Genomic DNA, 19,699 nt, shown 5'->3' with positions numbered 1-19,699 from the left:
TGCCTGTGCCTTTCGTGTAGCAAGCTCTCCCTAAACATTAGCTACAATTGTGGTTTTTATTATCTTCACCACTTCTCTCTTGGTCATTCACATTCCTCTCACTTTCCTGTCCCTCTCTCCAGCACCCTGTTTGCCTCAGGTCTGCCCACCAGGGGGCCCCACATGCCACTCTTCCTCCATTGGCCATCTGTTGGTGTGGGTAGCCAGCCTCTTACCTCAGTACCTCCCTTTTTCCTCTGATGACAGCTCTGTCACCTCTCCACTGCTGTTCCCTCTTCATTCAAAATATCTCAGCCCCTTGTCCCCAATACTTCATTCATTCCACAAATAATTATTGAATGCCTACTATGTGCCAGGCTCCATGCTAGCTGTAGAGGATACAAGTAGAAGGATCAGGTACCCTCTGTCTTCAAGGAGTGCACAGTCTATAGGGGCATGCTGGAGGGGCGGAGAGGCAGAGGGAGCCCTCACCTGGATTTGGGGGTGGGAAGGCAGGAGTCAGACTGCCCTTTGGAACCAGCCTTCTAGCTGGAAGTTGGAAGAGAGTTCCTCCCTGCCAGCCCCTCAGCCCCTTATTCCAAATACCCTGGCTCCTCACATTACATACTCCTACAACTTCTACAGCTCCTGAACTTGTGAGCTCAACTCATCCTCAGCACCTCAGACTCTATTCAAAATACCTCAGTTCCTCATACCAAATGCTTCAGCCCTCACCTCAAATATCCTGTCTCTCACCCCAAAATCTCATCCCCTATGCCCAATCCTTCAGGAGCTCAGCCCCTCACCTTAAATACCTCAGCTCCTTTTTAAAGAAATACTGCAGTTACTGATTTAGTCTGTGGTTCTTAATGCTTTTTTCAGCTCTTAGACACAGGAAGGATAGGGAAACACTCCCACTAAGGAAAATGGCTCAGTTGGGAGTAGTTCTCACAGGGAATGGGGTGTATCAACTTATCTGTGCATGGTCGTGATTTGATGTGTCTTCTAGGAGAGAGACGGGCATCCCTCACTCACTACTAGTTTGTGGATTGCTTATTTAAATGTTTTACTTTGTCTTTCTCACTCTTTTTTCCTATCTCCATTATCACATCTTCTCACTGGTTTCAAATGCTTCACCACTAATAATTTTCTCAGTCCTTGGAGAAAGGCCATGACCTCATCATCCCTAATTCTCAAAAACTAGTCATAGAATCTTAGAATTGGAGGGGACCTCAGAAGCCACTGTCCCAGTGGGTTTCAAACTTTTCAGAGACGTTTTTTAGCCAGGGACTATTTTTTTCAACAACATCTTATGTGAAACCCCAATATATATGTTGAGCAGCTGCTGAGGCATGACCATATAACCCATAGGGTTATGTGGAATATGGATTGAAAACCACTCATGGGCATGAGACTGAATTCTCTTCAAATTTATTTTACAACATCCCCTAACAAGCAGGTAACTGTTTTTGTGTCCAAGAGTGTCATCCCCCTTGCATTTAAATACCTCACTTTCAACTGCCCCATTTCCCTCAGGTTTGAAGAATAAGTACCTTTATACTCTAAAATTGCATTCCAAAATTAGAGAGGGAAGCTTCTCTCATTCAGGAGGCAGTCCCATGGCATAATTTTTGGAGCCTTCAAAGAGAAAGATCAGCAGAATGATGGAGAGTCCCACTGAATGGGGCCTAGGGCATCATCGATTTCCTGTATGATTCCCTGTTCCCGGTGCTACAGGCACGGCCTGAGTGCTGGCGCTGCCCAGGGGACCAGCTGCAACCAGAAGAGAGCAGTTCAAGGACCCCATGAGGTTGCCACAGATACTGATGCACAGGGAGCTGGTGAACTCATTATTATTTTTAAGTATTTTCCCTCTAATTGTTGTGGGGTAGCTCTGGGTTGTGTGAGTGCTACAGCAATCGGGATCAAGGAGGGTGTGTACAAGGGTGTGTGTTTGTGTGTGCACACAAAGGTGTTTATAGGCTCCAAATTGCCACTGTGGCCATGTCAGAGTGTAAGCTATTGAGAGAAGCAGTGAAGAGGGAGAGAGAAGTGGGGTAGACATAGAAAGGAAAAAGTAGAGAATGATTAGAAGTTTCCTTCTAATTGTTTACATTCTAATTTTCCACTTTATTTGCATGTTTTGCAAAGTAAGAGGCAGTGCCAAGCACATAGTAGGCAGTTGATAAATACTTGTTGAAAGTTGGCTAGCTCCACTTACATAGGACTATGAGTCATCCTTGAGGCTTCACCCCAATGTTTTTCTCATCACTCTTCTTTTCACCCAGAGACTCGATGCAAAGTGCTTTATATGGTTACCCTAAAATACCCAGTGCGGAACCCTCACCCTCAGCAAGGAAGATATCCACTTCAACAGTGGACGCATGAGAGAGGTCAGAGTTGTAGTCCTGTTTTCACATTTTCACCTGGGGCACCCTAGGGGACTCCATGCAGCCCTAGTCTATGCTTGTTTTGACCTCTCTCCGTCTTCTCACTCCACCTTACATTAATGAATATAAAGTTTCAGCATCTGGAGGTCAGGAACCAAGTCACCTTGAGGACTCAGGAAGGGCACATTGATGATTAATTAATATGCAGCCCCTATTTCTGGAGTGCAGACTAGTCGTTGCTTCTGCCTTTAAGGTAGATGACAGATTTACTGTCATCCCTGAGCATACTGTCTCATTGCCCTGCCCCATGCTGGGACTTGGAACCAGGCTCTCACCCCAGTGCTTCAAGACAGGAAGTGGCCTTACTCCTCAGTGCCTTACTTCCTGTTGCCCTGGGGAGGGGTGGGGCATAATGTTCTGTCACCTCAACCCTTTCCTTCAGCCCTCTCTGCCCTCCTCCCAGGCAACCTGTTAGTGCTTTTCCTCTCCTGTTTCCCTAATTGTCCCCATAGGTCTGGTTTTCAGACTAGCTCCCAGGGCAGTTGGGTAAGGAAAGATGGGAGCCCTCCCTGGAAGCTTTGCTCTTACCCACCCACTCAGGGAGGCGGCCTGGGAGGCTGGGACACCTCTCAGCCTCTCAGCTGCATTCTCCCAGTGCCCAAGAGTCAGCCTACTGACAATAGAGGCCAGATTCCCAGTGGGCGTCCTGCTGTAATCAAGACTGAACTGCAGCAGTTGGCTGAGATCCGCCCTGCCCAGTTGGGGCTGGCCCTTGACTTGGGGTACAGCTACCTGGGAAGGTCAGGAACCTGCCCAGCCTGTTTCTCCTCCAAGACAGTTATGTGGCTGGGTCCTACCATCCTCTGACAGTGGGAAGAGAAGATGGGATGGTACCTCCCTCTGCCAGGGCCCTAAGGAGTCCCTTCATTCCACAAATATTTAATGAGGGTCTGGGGCTGAGAATACAATGGTGAACAAAGGAGGCAGAGATCCTGCCCTATTGGAGCCTACAATTTAGTGGGAAGGCAAATGTTAAATAATAACAGCTAACACTGTTATAATTAGGTGCCAGTACTATTCTAAGTGCTTTATGTGATTTAGCCCATTTAATTCTCACAACCCTATTTTCTTCTGTTTTCAGATAAGGTAACTGAAGAACAGAAAGATTAAGTGATTTGCCCAATGTCACGCAGCTGGTAGTGAGTTGCCTAGAAATCCAAGCCCAGCAGTCCGACCCCAGACTCTTTCCATAATCATGCTCTAGCTCTACTGCCTCTCATACCTGCAAACACACAAAATGTGATGAGTGCCATAAAATAAAAACACAGGGTGCCCTGCAAGAAAATGGGGTTATTTTCTCCTTCCTTCTGCTTGCTCTTCTAGTCCACACAGCACAAAACCTTTGCTAATTATTCCCAATTCATTCCTTTCATTATTGGTCTGAAAGAGAATGTTCTCTCATCTCTAAGCTTGGAGTGCAGCAAGGCAGAGTTCCACCTGCATACTTGGCCCTGGCCTGGTCTACCTGAACAACTCGTGCCTGAAGGGTTTTATCTAATAATGGCCCTGATGCTTACACGAGTCTAGACTGTCAGCTTCCCGAAGGAAGGCTGCTGAGAGCTGGCTTTGCACAGGCTGGGGGCAGAATGTGCAGTCTGACACGGGCTTTTTGACCTTGGCGTTCTCTCCACAATGTGTGAGCTGGGCTGGGTGCTTAGGACCCGTGTGTGGGGCCCGCCAAAGAACTCGGTGGTTCAGACCCCTACACGATCGCAACGCACACACACTCGCACGCACATCCCCAGCCCTTGCAGGGTCCCTCCCTGGACGAGCCCACAGGTCGCGAACCTTTCACCTCCCTCTGGGTGGCCCGGGGCTAGGACGCCCTCCTCTCAGCTCCCCTGCGCGTGCTGCCCAACCCGGGCCGCTCCCGGGGCGGGGCGGGGCCGGCGGCATAAGGCCCCTCCCCGGGGGCGGTCCGGGGGCCGGGCGGAGGGGGGCCGGCGGGCGGGCGGGCGCGGGGGTGTCCCTCCCTCCCTCGCTCTCTCCGGTAAAGTCTCGCGGTGCTGCCGGGCTCAGCCCCGTCTCCTCCTCTTGCTCCCTCGGCCGGGCGGCGGTGACTGTGCACCGACGTCGGCGCGGGCTGCACCGTCGCGTCCGCCCGCCCGCCAGCATGGCCACCACCGCCACCTGCACCCGCTTCACCGACGACTACCAGCTCTTCGAGGAGCTCGGCAAGTACGGCCAGCCAGCCGCGGCCCCCAACCCTGCCCCCGCCGCCTGGGCGCTATGCGGCTTCTCGCCCCGCCCCCCGGCCCTGCACCGGCCGCTGCAGCGCCCCCTCGGCCCGCCCCACCCCCAGCCTTTCCCGCCCGCCGCCTCCGGGGCCCCCTCGCCCCCAGCTCCCTGTCCCGCAGCCCCCTCCGCGCCCTGCAGCAGCTGCCTGGGCTGCTGCACCGCGCGTTGCCGCGGGGACTGCAACCCACGGACCGGTCCTGGGCACCCTCCAGCCCCGCCCCTCCCACACCCTTCAGGCGCCCCCCATCTCGACCCTGCCTGCTCGCCACCCCCTCCCCACCCTGATCAGGAGCTCACTCAGCACCCTGTCCCATGTCCCACGTGCCTGGCACTCAGGACCCTCCCTGGCCCTGCAGCTCCAAGCCTGCTGCGGTGCCCGGGTGTAGGGGGATGTTTAGTGCCCGGCCCCGCCCCCCCCGCTAGTGCCGCTTCCAGAATCCCAGCCCCGCTGCTGGGCAGTACTGCAGCACCCCCCTGTCCCCTCCCCCCATCCCCGCAGTGGTCCCAGGAGCCGCGCGCCGCAGCCGCAGCATCCCCCTCCCCTCTGCACTGAGCTGGCCGCTGCAGCAACCCCGGCCCCCACCCCCCCTGCCGCCCCGCGGCGCCGAGCAGGGCCACTGCAGCCCCCGCCCTGCCCGCCCCCCCCAACCCAGACGTTTCCAGAGCTGAAGAGTGCGAGCTCTCATTTGCGGGGGGGGGGGGGGGGGGAGGGGGCGCCGGAGGGCGGAAGGTGGAGAAAGATATTATGTGGGGGGGAGCTATTTATGTCTGAGACTCACAACTGCCACAACTGGATCCTCTCTTTCCCTGCTGTCAGTTGAGCTGGGATACAGTGGGAAGAAGCCAGCGTGGGGGATTTGAGCCTCACTTTCCTCACCTTCACTCATGGTTGAGGGAGATTTCTCTCTCAGGCGATTACACCCTCTTTCTAGTCTCTCCTTCCCCTACCTTCAACTATTTCTGCTGAGAGAAGGGCAGGGTCTCTGTTCCCTTCTCCTGATTCCCTTGCCTGGGCCTGCAGGACTGTCCCTGAGATGCAGCAGGTGTGTGTTTTAAGCATTGCCCACCGGCTCCTGATGTATAGCCTGAGGTTGGGGCTGTTGCTTTGCTCAGCGGCTAGATCTGGGGGTGGGAGTGGGGTGGTCCTCCACCCGCATTTGTTCAGTGTCATGCAGTGGCCACCATTCTGCCCCATGTTGGATGGTGATGGTCACTATGCTGGTGCCTGTGTAATTTCGACTAAAGGTCTGTTGATAAGAGCATCGCTGTCCTCAGACCTGAAGCATGTCTGTGTCACTCTGCTCGGTGTCCCAGTTCTTTCCCCCTTCTCCCTCCAGGGGTGCTTTCTCTGTGGTCCGCAGGTGTGTGAAGAAAACCTCCACGCAGGAGTATGCAGCAAAAATCATCAATACCAAGAAGTTGTCTGCCCGAGGTGAGTTCCCCATCTTTGCCTCTCCCTGGGGTGCCTCCAAGGGCTACGGCTTCTTCTGAAGGTGCTCCTAGAGTTGGGGGCTGTGTGTTTCAGCACTTGGAAAAGAGTTGGAATTTCAGGGTAGACTTTGAAGCCAGGCAGGAGTTGCATGGGGACTGGAAGTGCTCAGGTAGAAAAGAATGAAGAAAATGTAAGAGATGTAGGTAGCTTCAGGGAGGAGTAGTCCCTAAAGGCTCAAAGGAGTTTGGTTTTTAGGAAGGGGGAGGATATGAGGAGTGGTGGGTGGCATGGAATGGCTAGGTCTTAATTTGGGTCTTTTGGAGTCTCTGTGTTTGGGGCACTGGTAGCCACTCCTAGGTAGCCTGTCTTAGTCCCTGTGCCCCAGTGCTGACTTAGGATGAAGATAGAGTAAGTGAACAGCTCTGACAAATCTAGCCTCCCCCTGCCCACCAGGCGGCAGAACAGACTCCCAAGGGAAGGAAATCTGTAAACATCAAGGGAGGCTGCTACTGCTGAAGGCTTCTTGGGAACAAATCCTGCCAGATGAACTTGATTGCTTTTTTGATCAAATTACAAACTTGGTGGTACAGCAGCAGATGCAGTCCGTCCTGGGTGGAGGGTGATGCCTCATGATCTGGAAATCTCAGTGGCCTGGTCTGGGTAGGAGCAGCCTTGCCTCAGGGTCTGAGGATTGTGAAGGCCCAGGCCTTGGAGCCTGACTTGCAAGAGCCTCCCAGGTACCTGAGGCGGGGAGCGTAAGGCCCTGCCTTTCACACCTCCAACCTACACTCCCTGTACCTTGTACTGGATGCTTGCCAAACTCACCTCATCTGATAGGTATAGACCCAGCAAGGTGTGAAGTGCTCTGTGTATAGGTCTGGTGAGTACGGAGGTATGTGGATAGGTCAGGTCATTGAAGGCTGCAGGGTGCAGCCGGGGGACAAAGGTATGAGACTCAGAGGAAGGAATTAGGGCTGGGCAATAGGATGCCATAAACATATTAAGAGCCAGGACAGATGCCCTGGGGAAGACGTGGGCCATGGCTAGTAATGACCCAGGCATTTCTGGGGTAAGAGATGTAGTAGATGTCTCCAAGCATCAGAGAAGCTATAAAATTCCACAGAGATGACAGTGGGCTTCTGTCATGTTGACGTTATTCTGGGACCTGTTTAGCAGAGCTGAGTCTGCCTCCTGGCTAGGAGGGCTTCTCCCCATCCCCACAAGCACAGTTTGTCTTGCTGTCTCCCTACCAGCCCCCATCTCTTTCTGTTCCTTTACATTGGCTATAAAGTTGACTTATTTGTTTGTTTTTTTTCTCTCTGGGTACCTTGAGTTGGATGCAATTGTTGCCCTAGAGATAGGTGGACAGCCAGATGCCCTCCTCCCCTAGGGTGGGGGGACAGTGCAGTGGGCTGGGCTCTTTGGCTCTCTGGCCAAAGATGCAGGGTGCAGGCAGGGACGATGGTTTGAGAATGGATGCCTCCCTATGCCCACACAGCATGGCCCTGGGGCTGGTGTCTGGTGTCTCCAGTTAATGATGCAATGCTTCGCTTTCCTCATCTCACCAGTATCCTCTGACCCAGGGGTGAGGGAGGTAGAGACAGCTGGGAGCTGAACTCTGGCATGTGAGGATAGCTGATGTGGTAACTTTGTGGAGCTGCCTGCCTTGGGCTGTCATTTTCCACTCCTTCCCTACTCACCCGAACTTCCTTGATCTGTGTGATTATGTCCCTTTCCCGTCCTCACGTCCTTTCAACCCTGTCCTGTCTTTCCCAACTGAAATCTTTCTTTCTCTGCCCAAGCTGGATGAGATTTGATTTCCGTTTGATTTTCTTTCCCCAAGAAGAAGATTCTTGTGTAAGATCATATGCTTCAGACAGCAACTCCCCCTCTCTCGATATGGTTATGCCAAGTCTGGGGCTCTGTTGTGTAGCTTTTGTGCCAAGTTAACTTTGGAACAGAGGCCTGGTCCTGGCTGATGGGCATAGATGCCAACAAGAAGGGTCAGGAATATGTAAGTGTCAGTACTGTTCAGAGGTGGGAGAGTGAGAGGGTGTTGTCTTGGAGATGGAGGGAGCAAGCCAGAGACTACTGTAGGTGTGGGCGTGGGGGATGTGAGCTCCTGGAGAGGGTTGGGCCAGGGTGCCCACTAGGCTGGCGCCCATGGGGTTGGGGAGTGAAGGCCGTGGCTTCCCTGCAGCCTCTCAGTTTACGCTGTATATTTTATAAAGGTGCAGCAGCTGGGGCTGGGTTTCACTCGTTACTGTCTGTCTGTCTAGGGCTCCGCAGGTGTTGGATTTCTGTGTCTGGGAATGTGGTGGGCTCACCAAGGTCATCCATGAGGGTCTAAAGGAGCTTGGTGTGTTTGCTCTCTCCTTGCCTGTTTTCTTTCTTGTTTATGATTCTCTGTGCTGCAAACCAAAAGGAAAGGAAGAGGGTATTGAGCTGCTTCACCTTGGCATCCATGGTGAGGTGGTCCAGGAGGCATGGGGCGAAATCTCCAGATCTTGTAGGGGGTCAGATCTGGATAGGAATCCTTCCTTTGCTGTGTTGCTTCTTGTCATTGTAGCCTCAGAGGCCCATGGCAGTGGCTGTGTTACAAGGTAGGGACTTAACATGGCTGTGCATAGAGACCGTCTTTGACTGCAGGCCTGTCTACACGAAGTCACTGAAAGTCACGTAACGTCACTCCATTTGCTTTTTGGAACAGCGATAGGTGTGGAGTTGGGGCTCTTAAGGGAGCCCATGGTTCCAAGCTTAGCTCTCAGCTAGGCTGAAGGAGGCATTTAAAAAAGGCTTGGATGCAGGCACTAGTGGGCCAGGTGATGGCAATGATAAGTCGTTATTTTAAGATTTAGGAGCACTCCCCACCCCCCAGGAGCCTGAGCCCTTATGTCTTTTTTTTATTTTTACATCTTCATATTCCCTTCTTATCTTTATTCATATGCATATAGATTTTCACCTCGTGGAGCATAACATTTTATATCTCACTCTCTTGCTTATATCCAAAGCATTTCCCTGTATTGCTACAGTTGAAGGGCAAATGGTCCTTTCTTTCTTCTACGTAATTTAAGATTTATCCTTGGAACAATTAGCATCATAAGAAACCTCTGTATTTGGACCATTTACCTGGATTCCAATTGCTTTTACTACTGTGGATACTTGGCCCTACTTAGAGATGCTACTAGAAACAATATTATGAAATGTGTTACAGCACTTGCTGTATTTATCCATTTATTTAATCTGTATACCTCATGTGAAGAAATTTCTATTGAAGCTAAATACATTTAGGAAAAGCTTTCCTCTTCTTGAGGACCTGGGTGGTAAGGTAGGCACCATATCTGTTTCTTTACTTCTGTGTGGGTAGGGCCTAGCAAAGTGCCTGATACATACCCAGCCTATACATGGTGAATGAATGGATTAAGAGGACTATGTAACTAATCATGGTTGCCTTTTGGCTTTGGCTTTCAGGAAACTCAGAGCCAAGTTGCTGGAACCCTTGTACCTTGGTGCTGGCTTGGGTTCCCCCTTTCTGATCCATGGAGCCAGGGTGTAGGCCTGACACAGCTGTTGGAGAGGACAGATGAGGTTAAAGGGCTGTGCTTGGAGAATAAGGCAGGTGGGAGATGTAGGAAGACAGTGTAGCTTATGATTCTTCCTTCCTTGTCATTAATGGCCTTATAAAGCAATGTTGAGACTTCCTCCAAGCAACGATGTTCAATTTTAGTGTGCGTAGGGATCACCTTGAGTACTGGTTAAAAATGCAGATTCCTGGGCTCTGTCCACAGAGATTCTACCTCAGGAGATCTGGGGTGGGGCCCCAGAATCTACATTTTTAACAAGTGCCCTAGTGACTTTCATGCAGGTGGTCCCTGATCCACGCTTTAAGAAATGCCATTTAAAATCTGCAACAGCAGCGAGAATTACTCTTGCCATGTTCTTTGAGATTTACCAGAGACACCTTGGCTCAGCCTGCTCCAGGGCTATCTCTGCTGGTATGTGGCCATCTGTGCACATGGGCTGTTCTGTGTTTACGGGACTCATTCTGAGCCCCCAGAATGGGATCTCATGTCCATGTCATGTCCATGGTTGTGGCAGGCCGAGTGGCTGGGGTTGTGGCATGTTGGCCACAAGAAGGGCAAAGGCTGTCCCTTTTTGCATCCAGCTGGCCCTGGGTATTGAAATAGGATCCCCCTGGGTGGTGCCAGCTGAAAGGCCCCACCCCCTTAGTGTTGACCTGAGTAGCCCCCATGACATTTGTGTCCCCTGTGGTATCTCCAAGTGAGACTTTCCTGTTAAGGATCTGGGTGAAGTGAGGAGAGGAACAGAGGGGAGGGTGAAGCACCAATGAGGGAGGGAGAGAAGGAAGAGAAATCTAGGCAGTGCTAGAACTCTAGGACTCTTGGACTTGAGGAAGCATTTAAGGAGGTTGTATTCAAAACCATGCTTTCCCCCTGAGGATAAGACAGCCCAATTTCTGTTGACTAGAAATGGGCATCCTGTATATAAGTGACTGAGCTCCTCTGATTCTTCCCTCTAAGTGGATGAGGAAGCAGCCTGGAGGTCATTTCTCTGTGCCAAGGCTTATACTGGGCCGGTTTTGTCATACAGTGAGCTGTGTGACTTAGCTCAGACAGCACTGGCATGTCACCCTGCCCTTCTACCCACCTTCCCAGAGTGCCTTTGGATGCTGGCATCATGGGGTGGGGATGGAGGTTGGAAGGTGGCCCCATCCCATAGGAGAGGCCTCTGCTTTCTTCCTGCTGCTTGCTCTGGTCCCTTGTTAGAAGCTGTGCTCCAAGCTTTGAGTCTGTGCTGAAACCCTAGAGGTGAGTTGCTGACCCCATTCTCTGCTGAGGCTGGAGACAGGGAAGGGGAGGAGTGGGTGTGACAGACTCCTGTCCCCGTCTCTGTGCTTGCTGTTCTCTGGACAGTCATGGCAGGCCGATAAGGGCCTGATCCCATGGGTGCCAAACAGGTGGTGACAGGAAGAGATGGGTACTTTGTACTTCGAGTGCCTCACAGCAGAGGCCCTTTGTCATCTGCCCACAGCCAGACAGCTCTGCCCCAGGGCCACTGGGGAAACCAAGGCACAAAAGTTTGGTTGGTTTATTTTGAGCTGTAGGTAATGCCAATGGTTTTGCCAGCGCTCCAACCCCAGCATCCTCAAGCAGTGTGGTCTTCACTTACCCCTTGGCTCCTTTCTTTAAAACACAAGTTCTGGCTATTTTGTTCCTGTGATGAATCCTGGTATATCACCCCCCACCACCCACCCCGCCTCTCCATCTAGGTTCGGAACTCTAAGTGCAGTGGAGCAAATCCCTCCTTTCTGCTGGCTGAGGCCTCGCTCTCGTCCATGCCCTCCTCTCTGGGTACAGACCTCTCTATGGTGGGAATATTTCCAGCCAGTCCCCCCAGCACCATCTCTAGATGCTGGGCCCTATCAGCAGCAGCAGCAGCTTCCCATCTGCTCCCTTCTTTTCTCCTCCCTTTCTTTCCCCTCCCCCGCTTGCTGCTGCCCTGGGAGGAGCTATTTTTAGGGTCTGCTTCCTGGGATGTTTTACTTGGGGCTGGTTACCATGAAGGAAATGTCACCAAAACAGTGGGTAAAGGCTGCAGGCTCCCTGAGCCCTGCTGGGGGCATGGAGAGCTCAGCGGCTGACCCTGTTCTGGCCCTTGAGACTGTCCAGAGTGTCCAGAAGCAGAGCCTTGCCTTCTTGGGGCTTGCTAGTGACCCCATGGGGATTTTCTCCATCCAGTCTGGTTTGGGAGACTTTTGCTATGGGGCTCCTTTCCCTCCTTAGTTAAGGCTTCTCTTGTCTTAAGAGCCAAAGGCCAAAGTGGGGCTCAAGTCTTTGTGTCACCTGGTTAAAACTGCTCGAGTTAGGACTGAAGAGAAGGGGAGGGCACCAGGTTAAGGGACAGAGCCTTGGGGGTTCATGTAGGCACATTTCAGATCCCGTCCCACTGTATTCACAGCCCTCAGCTAGTCCCCAGGTATATATATATGGGTGTGAAGGAATTAGAAGCCATGGCCCCCACTCTTACATGGTGAATGGACTTTGCTCTTAATTGGAGACTCTTTGCACCTTTAGAGTGAGATTCAAAGAGGAAGGGATGTGGCGTCACAGTGTCAGGGTGAGGTCAAAGGGATTGTGGCTTGGGATCCCCACTGGTCAATGCCCAAGGCCAGGGGCTGTTATAAGCAGCTGGGGAATGTGGATTATGACACCAAATCCCTATGCTGCCCTTGTTTCTAGTCCTCAGAGTGATGCCTCAGGGGCCAGACAGGGGCCTTTACTCCTTGGGAAGGAGGAAGGAGTACTCAGGGCGGGCAGCAAGAGGAGAAGCCCCACATCGAGTGTCTGAAATCAATGGGGCTATACGAAGCTTCTCATGATCCATGTTGGGGCCACAGGCGTAGGCCTTTGAAATACTCAAAAAGTCAAGGATGTCATTGCGATTGGAACTTGGAGAGGGTCTTCATAGTCAGAGTAGGGATCTGTGTCCTTTCTTGCTCACAGAGGGTCGTATATTTAGGTGGCAGCAGGATCTTCTTTGAAGCTAATGCTGGCATTTGTGGTTTTAGAGAAATGTCACTAAATCAGCAGGCATGTCCCTGCAGGGCCATGGAAAATCCGAGGCCAGCCCTCCCTGGCCCCCAATCCTGTGGGGGAAGGAAAGTGCATTTGGAGTAGCCTTGCCTGCTGGGGGCCTAGGGGAGAGGTGGTTCTAGGGCTCTGCCTCCTCTTCGCCACGGGCTGTCTCCTCACTGTCTGCTTCCTCTTTTCTACCTCCCTTGGCATATCTGGTCACTCCTCGCTGCCTTTCCCTTGAAGGATATTTGGCCTTTGTGGTGCCCTGGGCCAAGTCTTGAAGTGCTTGGGCAGAAGGTGGGAGAGGCATGGCCTCCAGGGATCTTTATGTTCCCTGGCCTGGCTCTACCCTGGTGGGCTGTTGGGGAAGGCCTGAAACAGGTTTCTGATAACAGCTGCTTCTGCTTTCTGCTCCTGTTGCTACTCTGCTCTTGAGGGGGAAAACCTTGCAGAAGGCTGTGGTTGGAGCTGGGCTGAAGGCCGGCAGGGGTGGGTCTCTCCATGGTAGTAGCACACAGGCAGGCAGGAAGTGGCCCTGTGCAAAAGCGGGAAGTGGCTGTTGTCAAACAGGAAGGGGGGGCTGGGCCGTGTGAGGGGGTGGGGACAAGCCCATAGAAAAGTGGGTGGGAAGAGGGTCAGCCTTGGAAGATCTGAGCTGTTCCCTAGGAACAGTGAGCTCAGTGGTCACTAGAAGGAGGGATGTCTCAAGGGAGAAGGCCACCTTTGTGACAAGAGTACCGGCTGGTGTGTTATCACCTTGGGTTGCTGAGCCAGGCCCTAGACCTACCACTGTGGACCAAGCCAGTTCAGTGACCTTGCCACTTTTGGGGTTGGGGATGCTGAGTTTAGCCAGCACACCCCTTGCATCTGGGAAAGATGCTCTACAGACCATGCTTGTTGCTGAAACACCGCTGCTGTTGAGGTAGACCGCTCTGCTTTTTCCCAGACATGGAGCAACCCCGGAGGGGACTACAGGACAGGAAGTATGGGGGAAAGGGACAAGAGACAACAGCTGGAGAGGCTGTGCTTGGTGTAAGGAGGCAGGGAGAGTGTGGTGGGCAGAAACCACCTGGCTCATTGAGCAGAGCTTCTGGATGGCAGGGTGTCACAACCGGGCAGGCTGAGGCCAGGGAAGAGGAGGGATCCCACAGACATCAGCACCTGCTGGGCCGTTCTCTCTCTGAGGAGCACCTGTTGCTAACCTTCACTTGCAGGCTATAGACATGGGTGGGCTCTACCAAAATAGGAGGGACACCACTGCCCCCAGGAGGGCTGCTGGGGAGCCGGGTCAGAGGGCTCAGTTGGTGCGTTGTGGACCCTGTGGCTGCCCCTGCTGAGGGAGAGTGGGTCTAACTCTCTCAGTGTCTCTGGTGATAGCCATGGCCACAAGCCCAGCCTGGGAGGCCTCCTCTGTCTTATTACTGCGCCCTTGGAAAGGAGGCTATCCCTGTGTGCCAGGCACTGTGCTGAGCATTTACCCAGTTACCTTATTTAATCCACAGATATCACTGCCTCCGTTTTAGAAGTGAGGAAACTCCCAAGATATGTGCCTGGCTTACCTCACCTCCTTTGGGTCCTAATCAAATGCCACCTCCTCACTGAGGCTTTCCCTGACCGCCCTATTTAAATCTACACTCTCCCCCTCCCCTGCTTTATTTTTCTATATTTTCCACATCATGGCACTTGCCACAACATTGTATCATCCAATTCTTGTCTTTCCCGCCACCTACCCAGACCCACTAGAATGTCAGCTCCCTCAGGGTGGGGCTTGCTGTCTGTTTTGTTCACTGCCGTATCCCCAGCATTTAGAACAGTGCCTGTCACATAGTAGGCCTCAATAAATATTTTTTGGATGAATGAATGAGGCTCAAATGGGTTTAATAACTCACCCAATATGGCAGCACTGGGACTCAATCTAGGGCTGTCTGACTCCAAAACTGATGTGCTAATGGCTGGATTCCATGGCTGAGGATCAGAGTGAGGACCAAGGCACAGCCTCAGGTTCAGAGAAGACATAGGCCTCACCCAGAATGTGGGGCTCTGCTTCTTGGAGTTAGGGTTAAATTAAGTGACTGACAAGGACCCTCTGGACTCTGGGCAGCTCCTTCAAGGAGCCGGGAATGTGAGTCTGTCTCTCTCCTCTTCCCGCTCTGAGTCAGTGGTAAAGCCAGAGCACCCCTATTTTTAATGCTGTTCCTGTTGTAGAACTGTAACCATTAGCCAGTAAGAGACTTAAGGGAGGAGATAAACATTAATCTTCTGGGCCTTCCCCTCAGCTACCACCTCCACATTGCAAGATGCTGTTCTCCTGCACCTGCCTGGGCAGCCAAGCCTGAGAGTTGTGGGTTGAAGGGTAGTGAGGTGAGTGGTCAGAGACGAGGGCCGGTGAGTTTGTACCTTTGGGGCTGGCTAGCTTGGTACCTCCATCCTAAGTCTAGGGGCGGGGGAGAGGAAGGTGGGTATCCCTGACATCTAGCTAGATCTGGAAGAAGCAAGCCCCCCTGCCACCAGTCAGGGCTAGCACTGCTTCCTTCTACCTTCCTTCCTTCTAGCACTTCCTTCCTACTACCCCAACCTCTGAAATTCCCCGGGACTGAGGGATCCCAGGCGATGTGGGAATGTGGTGTTACCTGGGGTTCTCCTGGCTGCATCCTGGTCAGTGGTCATGCTGAACCTGAGGACTGGAAGGAATGCATGACCCAGATCTTTGGGCAGCAGGGATGGATTAACTGGGCAGCAGGAACTAATCTCTGCCTATCCCCACCTCCTCCTTCCACAAAGCAGAGCTGTCGCTAGAGGGAAAGTTTAGGACAAGCTCGGATTGGTTTGTAAAACAATAAATGTGAATTAAATCCCAGTTCTGTCCCTTTCCTGCTGTAGGGCCTTGGGCAAGTTACTTAACTTCTGTGGGCCTCAGTTTCATCATCTGTGAAATGGGGACAGTCATAGCACCTACCTGGTAGGATGGTTGTGAGACTCATAGGAGGCTTTTCAGAGGCTCTCTGCTCTTGAGGTAGAGGTAGGGTGGGCAGGAATCACTTGTCGGATGTGGATGTGAAGTCACCTGCCTTGGTCTGGAGAAGTTGAGGTGAACTGGACTATGCCCCACAAATCCTGGAGTCTTTTTTTTTTGAGGAAGATCAGCCCTGAGCTAACATCCTCCAGCAATCCTCCTCTTTTTGCTGAGGAAGACTGGCCCTGAGCTAACATCCGTGCCCATCTTCCTCTACTTTGTACGTGGGGCACCTGCCATAGCATGGCTTGATAAGTGGTGTGCAGATCCACACTCGGGATCCAAACTGGTGAACCCCAGGCTGCCAAAGCAGAATGTGCGAACTTAACTGCTGCGCCACTGGGCCGGCCCCAAGCCTGAAGTCTTTACTGATGCTCTCACTTTTCTTTATCCTTTTGTCATATCATAGTGATGGCGAATGAGGACTCTAGGCTTAGACCACCTGTATCTGCTGCAGGTTACTTTAACTTTTTAAGCCTCAGTTTCCTCATTTGTAATGTGATGGAACTAATCCAATCCCTTACTTCATAGGGTTTCCTTGAGGATGAAATAAGATAATCCATGCCTCTGCCTGGCATATAGCAAATAGTAGTTATTACTACTGCTGTTGATCTTATTGATAAACCCTTATTAAGCCCCTGTTATGGAGGGAACTCGATAAAGCACCACTTTGAAGGTCCCACCCTTTGAAGAGCTTGTGACCAAAAGATAACTGAGTAACATATGATGTGAGGATTCTAAGAGGTACAGTGGGAGGTAGGAGGGTGGTCATAGCAGGGAGAAGTTGCAGTCTACTGAGAGGAACAGGGAAGACTTTGTGAAGGAGGTGGCTTTTGTCAGGATCCCAGCAAGAAGAATTAGGGAGGGAGAGTTGGGCGGGCTTCTAGTCGCCTTGCTTTGATTTGAGTAGTAGCATCCTATTTCTGCTTCCTGGGGCTCTGCCTTCCTCTGGAAGAAATTGACCAACACAGCTCACTTGAATCTAGGGACTCTTGGCTTCTGGTCATTTCACCAAATCAGTTACCCCAGAACCTGAGTGTCAAGAGGTCAGAGCTCACAGCAGTGGGTGGCCAAGAGGATCCTGGGGAGAAGCAGGATTTCTATAAAGTAATAGTACCAACCTCATAGAGTTGTTATGAGGATAAGTTAAAAGATGTATCTCCCTGGTGTAGAAGTAAGCTCTCAATAAATGTTAGCTATTATTATTTTTTTTTTCAAATCATCATTATCATCATCATCATTTTGTTGTCAGCATCATTGTGTTTCAGGGCGGCTATGAAGACTAAATCAGAGAATACATGCAAAACTCCTAGCACAGTGTCTGGTCATGGAGTAGGTGCTCAGTAAAACTTAGCTGCTATTAGTATTTCTAACAAGAAAGAGATTCTGCCTCCATCCTCCCACCCCCGGCCCATTGAAGTCCCTGCTTTAGTGGAAAGAGCACTGAAGTTTTAGTTGAAGACCTGGATTCAGATCCTAGCTCTGCCACTCAGCAGCTTGAGGTCTTTTCCTAACGCATTTCCTCACCTGGAAAAGGTGGTGGTAATACCTGTCTCCAGGATTGCCGTGCCTTGCTGCATTAATTCAGCAAATCATAAAAAAGTGCACAGTTGGTGCCTAAGAATTGAAGGAATATGAATAGCCAGGTGGCCACGAATAGAATGAATGGTTGATGGCTTTTGTTTTCTCTCTTCTGCTTTTAGATCACCAGAAACTAGAACGTGAAGCCCGGATATGCCGACTTTTAAAACATCCAAACATTGGTAAGTGTCCTTGGGCATTTTGTAGAAAGTGGGAGGAAGAGATCTGCTGCTTTTGTGTGTGGAACCATTTCTGTCCCTGGGCCTTTGCTTGGTGTCTTTTTAGCAGCCGTGTCTTGCTCAGAATTCTGGCATTCTAGTTTAGGGACCTGAGTGGCTCCATCCCTGTGGTGCCGTCTCAGGGCTGGGATGTGAGCTATCCGGAGAGGTTTCAGACTTCCTTTCTTCCTCTCCCCTTCTGTCTTTGGGCTGAGGTCCAGGGTCCTCAGCCTGTGAGGCTCTGGGCTAGTAGCCTGCCAGCATCCCTCACCAGGGACCTTCCCCAGCGGTCATAAAAGGGTCCGGATTTTGTTTCTGGACTTGAAAGAGTTTTGTTCCTGTTGCAGTGTCGTGCACACTCTGGGGGTTTCCATGGCGCTCCCGTTTGTGTTCCCCAGAGCCAGGAAAGCAAGTTGCCCACCCGCCTGGCTTCTCTGGAGAAGGGATGGAAGGAGCCACTCTCATGGGGAAGGAGAAAAAATTAAGAAGATTTCTCCCTGCTCCCACCCTGACTTGGGGAACAAGAGCACATTGTTGGTTGTTCTAAAGCCTGGGGAGGTTTGCCTTCCACAACCCACTCCAGCTCAGTTTTACATTGTTTAGCTGAAATAGTCTTTGCCAGAAGCGTTGGCCCTGATTTGGTGCTTTTTGCAGAGGGGACAGAAACTGGGCTGGCTGCAGTATCTGAGCAGAAACCCCAGTCTTGACTTGAGGCAGAGCAGAGAGCATCTCCTAGGTTTTCGCAGAAAGCCCTGAGTCATCACAAAGAACAACACGTGTTCGGTGCTCCTCTGGCATGGCCTAAATAACAGGGCTCCCACAGTGCCTTAGAGGCCGCCTGGTCTGCTCTGTTGGTGGCCAGGGCTGTGAGGCCAATTGCTGAAGCTTGATGCTTCCTCCAGAGCTACTTAGCCTCTGGCTTCCCAGATCTGGGGCTAGAATGCTCAGCATGAGCTATTACATGGGAAGAGCTGAGGTCGTACTCCAGCCCAAGGGGAGAGGAGCAGAGGTAACCAGAACTCCAACTATACAGGGCTTTATAGATTGCAGTCAGCAGCTTGGATTAGTCCAGAGCAGACTGGCATAGCCAGGGCTCAGCTCTGCCTGGTATAGTATGTTCCACGGAGCTAGCACCTCTCAGCCAGTGGGTCCTGGGCCTGGAACTGTTGGAGCTCCTGTTTGATCTCTGAAGTTAGACCCACACCTGAAAATGGCACCGTGGGGACCAACATGTTACCTTGGGTAGGAGAGAGATGATGGAGAAGAACAGCTGGAACAGCAGTCACAAATTTAGGCATGTTTCATTTGGCCGGCTCGTGGGTCTAAAAATATTTTTATTATTTGCCAGTATTTGAAAATGAGATTTCACATTTTAAAAAAAATTCTCTTCTCTGGTCTTTCAAATCAGAAGGCTTAGCTCTGCTGAGCCCACATCCATGTGTGGCCAGAATCAGCTGGGGCTCGGCAGTGGCTGCCCCTTTAGCCCACTAGCCACTGTCCTTGCCACTCCTCGTTATCCCACATTTGCACTACCCATGTGATCCCTGCAGGCTTTGTGAGCTTGTGACCTCTGACCTGGAAGTTCCAGAACAGGAAGAAAAAGCATAGGGGTAACTAAAGCCATCTACAAGCACAGAGCATCTTGGTGTTCTAGTCCTGGATCTCAGAGTCCGAGGACGGTAACTTCCTTTCCTTATACTCCTGTGACCAACATGAAGGGAGGCGAACAAGGGGTGGGGTAGATCATGTAGGAGGCAGAAGCATGGCTGCATCACCTACGACACGGGTGTGGTTGACCACAGAGGGTTAGGGTGGGATGAAAACAATTGTGAAATGACCAAGAAGGATAAAATCGAGATGCTAGCTGAAAAAAGTCCTACCCTGCTTTCTGTGTATTTCTAGAAATTAAGTATATACTTTTTGGCCTTTCAGACTTCACTTGGTTTGGTCACTCTTTTTTTTTTTTTTACCACTTGCCCCCAGCTCAGAATTAAGGCAGACAGAGGGACCATCTACCCCAACCATCTGCTCTATTAGGGAGGCAACAAGAGCCAGGCAAGGCACACTCGCTTTGTCAGCATCTGATTGCTTCCATTTCATGACTGCTCCCAGATCCTGAGGGATATTGGTCTGAGGCCCTGAGGTCAAAGGCAGGGAGAGAGAAAGGTGAATCAGGACTGTGCCCTGGGAGA

General features: G+C 51.6%; 1 protein-coding gene across 50 annotated transcripts in view; it reads left to right on the top strand.

Moving 5' to 3' along the window:
* The first annotated feature begins 4,356 nt into the window (after positions 1–4,356).
* The window catches only part of CAMK2G (calcium/calmodulin dependent protein kinase II gamma), a 55,357-nt gene continuing 40,014 nt past the window's right edge, over positions 4,357–19,699 (top strand). For 26 of the 50 annotated variants that reach the window (XR_011538180.1, XR_011538167.1, XR_011538172.1 and 23 more), the window contains exons 1-3: positions 4,415–4,607; positions 6,005–6,099; positions 17,412–17,471. Coding sequence is in view for 43 of the 50 variants with exons in the window: in XM_070612631.1 (XP_070468732.1) it covers positions 4,543–4,607; positions 6,005–6,099; positions 17,412–17,471 (220 nt within the window). In the remaining 7 variants the exon portion in view is untranslated. Of the gene's footprint in view, positions 4,608–6,004; positions 6,100–17,411; positions 17,472–19,699 lie in introns of all 50 variants that reach the window. The other 24 variants (XM_070612683.1, XM_070612742.1, XM_070612642.1 and 21 more) reach the window with 15 other exon arrangements.

Source organism: Equus przewalskii, chromosome 1 (genome assembly GCF_037783145.1).
Source record: "Equus przewalskii isolate Varuska chromosome 1, EquPr2, whole genome shotgun sequence".
Lineage (NCBI taxonomy): Eukaryota > Metazoa > Chordata > Mammalia > Perissodactyla > Equidae > Equus > Equus przewalskii.
This window is presented reverse-complemented; position numbering and strand designations above follow the sequence as displayed.